Source organism: Saccoglossus kowalevskii, chromosome 20 (assembly GCF_978046115.1).
Source record: "Saccoglossus kowalevskii chromosome 20, keSacKowa6.1, whole genome shotgun sequence".
NCBI classification, from domain to species: Eukaryota; Metazoa; Hemichordata; class Enteropneusta; family Harrimaniidae; genus Saccoglossus; species Saccoglossus kowalevskii.
Window position 1 is genome coordinate 10,943,471 of NC_140660.1, and position 10,267 is coordinate 10,953,737.

General features: G+C 31.5%; 1 protein-coding gene across 1 annotated transcript; it reads left to right on the forward strand.

Moving 5' to 3' along the window:
* Positions 1 to 2,260: 2,260 nt before the first annotated feature.
* LOC102806417 (BMP-binding endothelial regulator protein-like) lies at positions 2,261 to 9,740 on the forward strand. The gene is made up of 7 exons (XM_085494172.1): positions 2,261 to 2,331; positions 4,985 to 5,075; positions 5,818 to 5,839; positions 6,243 to 6,566; positions 7,445 to 7,680; positions 7,782 to 8,068; positions 9,538 to 9,740. The coding sequence occupies exons 2-7, from the start codon at positions 5,016 to 5,018 to the stop codon at positions 9,545 to 9,547; spliced, it is 939 nt and encodes a 312-aa protein (XP_085350298.1). The 5' UTR covers positions 2,261 to 2,331; positions 4,985 to 5,015; the 3' UTR covers positions 9,548 to 9,740.
* The last annotated feature ends 527 nt before the right edge of the window (positions 9,741 to 10,267 follow it).

The following is a 10,267-nucleotide window of genomic DNA, read 5'->3' on the forward strand; positions in this document are numbered from 1 at the left end:
TAAATTTTCAAATACTGATCGCGTACAATTTAGAGAAAATGATAATCCCCTTTTAAGCAAAGGCTACATGTACAGATACAAACATCGAAGGATGCATCACAACCTAAATATTACACAACATTTCCGCTGGTACCATTATATACATACAGGTATCTACAACCAGTCTTGAGCATCTACAACCAGAAAAAAATTCTGTGTAACGAAACTCATCAGTGTTTTAGACTTAGTCAATAAGCAAACCAGCTGTCCATATGTCAATACTGTTTTACCTAAATATAACATACTCGGTTTAATATCATTGGAAAATGCAAAGGTTGTTAAAAATTGATGAACTACACTCCTTGTTCATTGTATATTGTGCATCAGATGCACCAGTCACTGTTATATGTGCCATACTATAAAGGGTTCACAATAAAATAGTTGTCCATCAACTAAAACTATCAACACTACATTTACTATAATATTTATTCAACTATCTAGTAAAATACAAATACTGAGCTGTGAAATCATGATTAATATCGCTTCGATGGTGTCAAATGTTGTCATAGTAGGAAAGAATGTAGTCGTGGTGTGTTGCACAATGCTAGTATCTACACCCAACCTCAGGGAAAATGTGTGTCCGATTACCGTGTTCGGCTGTACACATAACAGCTTAGGAACAGATTGCACACTGTCCACTTGCTAATCTCGCAGCATCAGGATTGAAATATGGCGTCGGGTGGTAGACAGCGGAAAGCTGTTGGACCCATACATATGCTGTAATGTCCTTATTGCACGCAAATATCGCTATCTATTCGAATAAAGTTAACTCGTCATCTCCTTGATAATATGCATACAAGAAATACGAACCACTGAGTTATGCAAAACAATTGCAATTTGTGGCGAGGTTGAATACTGCCGATTAGTTCTCAAATATTCCTGATAACTTAAGAATCTCGTTAAAATCAGTAATTTATATATTTTTTTATATATTATATTTATGTTATAAATAAAGTTGAATTTGTGATTGGAAGTAAATATTAATGATTCACATATTTGATTTAATTTTAGAAAAAAACACAAACACAATAACCATGATTTTATTATTTTTTGAATCTTCTCTATTTCGATTCACGATTGTCAAATTAGAAGAAAAATATAAATGCTCAGTGTTTTGAGAAACTTTATAACATTTAAATTGTTTGGAGATTAGTTACTGGACACTTCCGGCAATCTCTTTCTGAATTAGTGTATAGCACATATGTTACAACGAATCTATAATGTGGTTATACAGATGTCGTTTTATCTATAAAGAAACAAATTTAAATTTGCATTGCTGATAAATAGATTTTTAAATACTGATCGCGACAATTTAGAGAAATTGAGAATCCCCTTTTTTGCAAAGGCTACTAGTACAGATACAAACATCGAAGGAGGCATCACAACCTAAATATTACACAACATTTCCGCTGGTACCTTTATATACATACATATATCTGTAACAAGTCTTGAGCATCTACAACCAGAGCAAAAATCTGTGTAACGAAACTAAACAGTGTTTTAGACTTAGTCAATAAGCAAACCAGCTGTCTATATGTCAACACTCTTTTACCTAAATATAACACACTCGGTTTAATATCATTGGAAAATGCAAAGGTTGTTAAAAATTGATGAACTACACCCCGTGTTCGTTGTATATTATGCATCAGATGCACCAGTAACTGTTATATGTTCCGTAATTTAAAGGGTTTACAATGAAATAGTTGTCCATCAACTAAAACTGTCAACACTTACTTCATTTACTATAATATTTATTCAACTTTCTAAGAAAAACCAAATTTAAATTCACTAATCTGGCCTCAAAATGATTTCACTAGAAATAAATACTGATAAGATCAATAATACAAATCAGTTATTGTTATTATTAGTTATTGCATTGTTCATATAATACCAAACCTTGTCTATGTAAATTATTTTCACATGTAATTAACATTGAATGCATGTGTTTTACTGATTCATCTTACGTGTCATTACAATTAATACGGAGAAAGATAAGGAGAATTGATGGTAAACTAACACTGTCTGTGGTTTCTGAAATTATCACAGATTCACACTTAACCAGCGAATATTCGCTGCCATATGGAATTATGACGTCATGTTGTATTCTCCCAAAAGAAATTATTATTCATAGGAGAAAAACAGATGAGCATTTCTTTATTGGTCCCTGAAAAAAACACGTCATTATGTTGATAATATATTGCGTGTTGTCACAGATCGACACATCGTTGTTATCTACTGAAGTTATCAACATCGGAAAGCAGTCATTGTCATCTCAGTGTTCATTTCAATCAGGTATTTGTGAATATGTTACTATTTTGTATTTTTTCTGGTAGTTCGAATTGAGTAGATTGAGCAGATATTCGGTAGTCGTCGCGAATTTGTGTTATGTAAGAAGAGGCCAATGTACACAAAACATTTTCATGGCATACAGGACTGTATTATATTACATTATGTTAATGCGCCCTTCTGTTCGTACTATTCTTTCCAAGATTGCAGTATATTACTTTTCCTTAAATCTCTACAATCCAGTTACAGTGTGACAATTGAAAGTACATTTGACGGTTTTTATTCTAGCCAGGTAAATCTGCTTAATAGTGAAATAGAAAATACCTTACACTCCGTGGCCAAACGTTTCTGGGGCTGTGCATTTCATATGCACTCACACTAGCAATATTTTAGTACGTCCTTCACTTTCTCGTTTATGCAGTTTTTATACAATCTATACCATAATTTGGAGTATCATAGTTTTAAAATTTTATCTACAGTTACAATCACTGCTGCTTACTACTTCAACGTTTAACATTTACGTATTAGAGTACGACAGACATACATAGAACATGATAAAAATAATAAATATAATTTTATTTGAATTCCTAATTAGACAATATGAATACTGGTAGGCGTGCTTTGTTGTCATCAGAGACACTCTAATGTCACGATATTGTTAACGAGTCAATACCTAGAATCCAATTGTTGGGCATATAACCAGAGACAATCATTCTAAATACAGGGATATCGGATGACAAAACTAATATGTAGCATTTGTCTAGAATTAAAATTGGAATCTAAAGAGTGAATTAACCTTCTGATTGTGCTATGTCAGACTGACTCACGTCACGTCATTACTTGTTTGGCGAGAGATGCGTTAATATTCAAAACGAAACAAAAACAAATATTTCAGTTTACAACATCATTAACTTTAATTGACTTAATTCGATCAGTTGATACGCAGCTTATTTTTTTATCTCTTGTTAAAAAAAATTATTAGGCATTGATTGCGTATCGCTGGTGATGTTAGTGATTTTTCTTATTTAAGTATGTTGGGTTTGACCTGCTAAATTACATGAACATAAATTGTCTGACAAATAATCACCAATATTTGAAACACTCCAGACAATGATTGTTGTAAGAAATGAGTAAATTCAAGTGATGTCTTACCATCCTTATAGAATAATTGACAAGACATGAGACAGAGACATTGTTCAAATTGTATGAAAAATTATATATATAATTATATACAATATCTATATACATGTGTTGTGCCACTATTTCCTATACGTTGCACTCCAGTTGTTGTACTTTTGTGATCACCCCTTTATATCAAGTAATGATATTTGTTTAACTCAAATCAATTTGAGTTGATGTAATAAATTATCTTAAATATGTACGTGTACATCTTGTACATGGGAAGCCAAGCAAGTAGAAAACGGAATATAGTTGCAAGTTGTGAAAGTTAGCATTTGCACCTGTTGATATGTTTACATTAAATTCACCTATACAATAATCCTGCAGCAAGATTATCCATGTCTGCTCTTATTAGTTTATGTTTTGTTGTTTTTTCATAAAAAAATATCAATTATAGGAGTGGGGTCATAATTCATTCAGTCAAAAAACATATAATGCTTAATTAATCCATCATCTGATTCAATAGGGCTTTTATATGAAACACCTGTGATAACTTAGACAACAGTTCTGGTTATACCATTTTCTGGAGTATACATACATCAAACTTGTTCTTGCTATGCTAGTGTGTTATTGATGCTTATCGCTATCTACTAGCTTACGAATATGACAATGTTAACATTCGGCGTTCTTTAAAAAAGTATTTCAATATTTTGACAATTCTTGTCAAACGCTATGCTCATTGTAAATGTTGTTTCACCTGGTATTGATTTTGTTTTCTGTAACTACAATTGCCGTTTCCTCATCTGAGTTCTAAGCTCGGTTAAGCTCCTATCTGATTGTAAATACATTGGTTAAATCGGTTAAAATAATTGTAATAATCTGGCAGTACTAAATGTAAGATAAGATAATTCTTAATTACAACCATATTAAAAGGAATTCAATTTAGGTCAATACGATTGTAATAATGCTATTACAATATATTAAAAAAACTAAAGCTATACTTATCATAAAAATACAGGAAAGAAATATTACTGGTAAAGTGTAGCTCATCAGTAGTATTACATTTTGCACATTTTCTATCTTCAACTTTTATTTTTTGTTTTTGGTGTCTTCAAGATTCAATAATTAGTTTATGTGCACTTAGTCTTAGTCTGGAAATGAGGCCAGTATCTTCTTTGGTTTGTACTGTTTTTAAGTATTCGGTAATTTCAATCTTTTTTTTTTAATAATTGATATGTTTATAGTTTAGAGTGTGGATCATTATTGCTCAAGTTTCACTTTGTTTCTTAGTATTCTTTAGTTTTCTATATATATTTTCAATTATATATAAGTCAATGAACGCATCCAAAACAATTAACAGTTGTTGAAGTCAGTTGCATTGCAATATAAATCACTCATACTTCTGGTACACGAGTATATTTTAATGTATACTCATAATCTATTGCTTTGGATTGATATCACTTTATACAATATTATTATTTTTTTCTCGATTTGTAATACAATTTTGAACTGCTAAGATATTTTTTCTGTCTGCCTGTAGAAACTTTCCTAAGATCATTGAGTTAAATAAGATGTTGTGTTTGATAGTAATTATTTCAATAGCCAGCGTCACTTATGCTGTTCCACAGGAGGTAGGTTTTAATCATTAAACAATTATATAAATTACTTAAGATATTAGGCTTATCAATGTAATTATTGCACTTGATTTATCCAAATTATTATTCTGAAGAACTATGTTGGAGCAGGTTAAGTTCTTCTCACACTAAAATTAAAATCTTTAAATACGGCAACATGTAAATTTGATGTGTTGAATTTAAAATATGAAAAATGAAGATTTATTACCATTCAGTTTATTCTTATTTCAAAACCACAAGCATGCACATAGAATATTTAACATTTTTTATTACGAATTTTTTATTACGAGTACGAATCGTGTGAATGTATATACAAACCAACACGGACGTAAAACCTGGTCGTGTGCGAACTCTTCAACTATGACTTCGATGTATTTAAAAGTCGATGTTGTCTACAAAGATTATATTACATATAATCAATTAAAAGAGTACTAATTCAAATTGATCTAATTTCATATGTTCAAACCATCGCAATAACGTTTAACGTTAAAGCTTGATATTTTAAATCTGGAGTTTAATATTTAATCTTAAATGCCCAATTTTTTTTCAAATTTAAAAGCGCATAATGGATGGATTACATATGGCGGTTCATTTAATAATAAGCTTCTATATCTATAATATGTTCGATTTCGTTTATGAATTTCATCATCTGAAGCATCACACACGCCACACAAATACACTGTATGTTTTGTATACATGTTGATATTTACTATTTTATTCTATTATTTATGCTTTCTAGAAGTTGGTTAAAAAACAAGTAGGTATGTATAGTTCTTAAATTATGAACGGTTATTAATTGTTCATATCAAGCAACAATATAAACAACATTACAAGCTTTAGTAATCACCCACCTATGCTTGGTCACACGTGACCTCTTTTTATTTTTATCAATTATCTTAATGAACTACATATATAATGACATGTAATTGCCATTCAAATGGATCATGTCCTTATAAATGAATAGTATCCATAACAACTAGTTGTCAATCATTAATAGCAAATCGTAATTTGTTATTTATGGGTGACCACAGAGGAGAGTAAGTAACACTTTTTCACCCTTACTATTAGTCACTGAACAGTTTTCTATAATAATAGAAATAAGAATCTAGAAATAACAATATATATAATCCATTCACTAATTAAAATGTATATGATTTTTGACAGATACTTGTGGGGAGAACTATAACATAAATGAAGGCCAGGAACAAACAATCACTAGTCCTCATTATCCATCTAATTATGAAGATTATCTCGTCTGTCATTGGACCATCACAACCAATCCTGGAAATAGCCTCGTTGTGAATGTTGTAGATTTTCATACGCAAGAATTATTTGATGTGTTAGAAATCGATGATGGGTCTAATAATATTGGAGAATGGTCTGGTGACTCTGGACCGCCAAACTTTACATCACTTAGCAACGAAGTATCTATAATATTCAAGACTGATTCTATGGTAAATGAAAAGGGATTTAAGATAATTATTACAGGTAAGCTAAGTAAAAAAGAAAATGATTTGTATATTCTTCATATAAAAAGGTCAAATTTATATTTATACCATGTTCGTGTAATCTTAATTACAATCTGATGGTATTCTTGATTTGCATGTGCTTCATTTAGGATATGAAGTTTTTTGGATCTGGTGGCAATAAGATAAACCACCGAGTGAAATATGTGAATAATTAATGATATTCTATATCGTTAAACAAACAATGGACAAGGGCATGTATATGTAGTGTAATGTGCATTCTGTGCCACTATTATTGTATTTATAAAATGCACTGTCGTTTTTAGGTCGTCGGGCATATTTTACACAGCAGTTCTCGAGTTGCATAGCCCCTTCGCACTTATTGTATTTTTCCGGCACATCGCTTGTAATTGATTATGTAATGGCTCTATTCTGACAACTGTTCAGCAGTAAGAGTACTATCACAAAACTCTAATTTTCCAAACCCTATCAAACTAACATTTCTTGGGATATTCGCTCTTATGTATTAACAGAGAATTTAATATTTCAAGTTAGTCAAGTTCACAACAAGTGGTCTCTAACAACTTGTACGTTAATGTTAAATTCGAATAGTAGGCTAAACCAAAGTATAAAAAATTTTGATTTGTGATTTTAAATAACAACATACTAGCTTGTTTTCACATACCTGCGATTTGTGAAGATGTTTGTTAGAAGACAGACTATGACATATACGGGCATACAATGATTTTTGAAGATTAACTAGGAAAACTGTATTTCGTGATTGACAACAACATTTTGTATTGACTGATATATTACAGGTAAAGGTGAACCATGAAATTACCAAATTGTGAATACGATGTTTATATTCATTTACCATTATATATATTATTTACTATATAGTGTCAGGCGGAAGTGGTTCAGGAGACCCTCACATGATAACATTTGATGGTCGTCGATACAGTTTCCAAGGTCAATGCTGGTATACATTCTTCAAAGACTGCAGTGCACACCCCGATTTTGAAGTTATTACTAAGTTTGCACCAAGAGATGATATTAAGGACAAAACAAGAACGGTTTCTTTCAAAGCTACTGTCGGAGACCAATATGCACTCGTTAATGGTCATGATGTTGTTAAAGTAAGTTATATCATATAATTGATTAATCATTCAATTAGTCTGCTAAATCGAACTATTTAAATTTAATAGTGCTCAGAATAATATATTATTATATATTTCAGGGAAGCAAAAGTAATGGACACGTGAACTCCTCTGTCATACATGTGGAAAAAAATAATGACGTCATAACACTGACGTTCACCTCCAAGGTTACAACATTCACTCTTGAATGGACACCAAGAAAGCATCTGCTGAAAGCATCATTCTCTGGCACTGATTACAATGGCAAGCTCTGTGGTTTGCTGGGTAATGCTGATGGTGATACACGTAATGATTTTCAGACGCCCAAAGGTATTGAATTAAAGGACGTTACTGCATTTGGCGAAAGCTGGAAGTTGAACGGAGAAGTGTAAGTTTGCTATTTCTTGTTTTAAAAGTAGTTGTACCGTTATTTATTTAGATCACTGAATCTCAAGGACAGTATTATTATTATTATTATTATTGAGACAGAGTTCATATAAAAATAATTAAGAGAAAGGGAATATAGTACTATTGATTTACAGCCATTAAGTTTTTGCTATATAATCAGAAAGTTCAACGTTAACCTACTGTGACTTCAACCGTATGTCGCTATTAGATATTTCCAAGACAATGCAATTAGTGGAGGTATAAACGCATTAAGTAAATAAAGATACTAACTTTCTCTTAGGCAATGGAATGTTTGTATTCGAATCACAACACACATTGTTGTGTCACTGCAGTCACATTATGGTATCCAAAAAAAAATCCGAAAACTATTTGTATAAGAAAACCTCATGGCACTAAATGTAATCTTTCAAAACAAACACCACTATTGAGAGCAATTAAAATTAACAGTAAGTTTTGAATAGCAATTGCTTAACTTCAGTGCTACAACAGATTAGCACGAACACAAAACAAACGTCTCTTGTGATCAAACTCGTTTTTAGGATCAGGAGTGTTTTTTGACACAAATAATAAAATAACTAAACAAATTCTAATTATTGACTACATAAACATAAGTACGGGTGGTATATTACCCAGTTTATGACGGCCAGGAAAAACAAATATTTTGTGTACATAATGGTATAATAATGTCATGATCGCATATAGCTCATTTGTATTTAAGCGTTTACGTAGGCCTTTGATAGAGAAGCAATGAGACAATGAGACATATGTCGTCTGCATAAATTAAATTATTAACAATTTTGGTGTCAAACTGACAACCACATGAACACATGTTTGAGGGAATTTCCCAATGCACAAGTTCTTTGAACAACGTTCCAAAGATTTACTCTATCGAAAGCCTTGGAAGCATCGAGGAAACGCGTGTTATAATGAGAACAAGAGTACACAAACCAGTTGAGTGTTTCTTCTTAAAGCCGAATTGGTTATCTAGTGTACAATGTAAAATTTATACCGCACAAGCAGTACTTGCTCCAAAACTGATATTATTGAGAGATAATTGTCCTGCTCTTAATTATTGGCACTAAAAGCTTTTAACTACGGACAGCAATATTTGTTGATGGGCTGATTAGTCATTACATTTTAATAACAGCTGAAATTACCTTAGATATATCGCTATTTCTTAGTGACCTTTGACACTACAGTTGATATAATTGAAAATCATGTTTGATCACTTTAATTGTGTCAATAATTGAAAAATCTGCCATTGCTGAATTTTTCATATGATATAATGTTAAAATTACAGTTGAACGTGAGCCTTGTTTGTTTGTTTTATAGAACTTTTGTTCAGATTAAAATTTTTTGGAAATTAATTTTGACCAATTCTACATTTGAAAACACACAATTTTTTTAATTTACAACATATTAAAACAATGCAATTTTTTTACATTACAGGTGTGATTAATAGTCTTCTAATAACAGATTATCGACACAGGCAAAGCATGTAATTTTAATTTTAAATTAATTTGCTGTCGTATTGTTGGCTATTCATGAGTACTATATTAGAAGGGTGGTGGCAAAAAAGGGTTATATAGAAGCAAGCTTCAATTTAATGTTCAGCATAATATTATTGAGAAATAAATGGTGAAAGATTGGAACTCTGAGTAACTTTTTTTCTAAGTATGAGAACGGACTTGATATACACAGCCTAATATCTATTACGATATAATTGATACTATTATATTGCCTTTGCAAAATCATTTCAGTGTTCACTTTGCTCGATATTTGCTGCCATGAACTATTTTGAAAGCTTTCGTAACTTCTATACTGTTTGATCAAAATAAAGGGCAATAATATGCGCCAATGGAGGGGAGATCGCTTAAAAATAAACTGAAGGAATTGGGAAATGTCTGCGATAATGTAAACTCGGATTCAATACTTATTGTCTGTGTGATAATCAAGGGGTGATAAACACCCTTTCAAAACGTTTGTCACCTGATTTACATACTCAACAATAACTTGACGTACTGGAGTATGTGCAATTATAGATTACAGATCGGTGGATGACATCATGGCGTATGGATAATGGCCGTTGTAGCGTAACTGGTATCACGCTGATCAGCACACTGTATTGAGTACACTTCTTATAAACGAAACCATCGTTTGAACAACAAGGTTGTCAGCA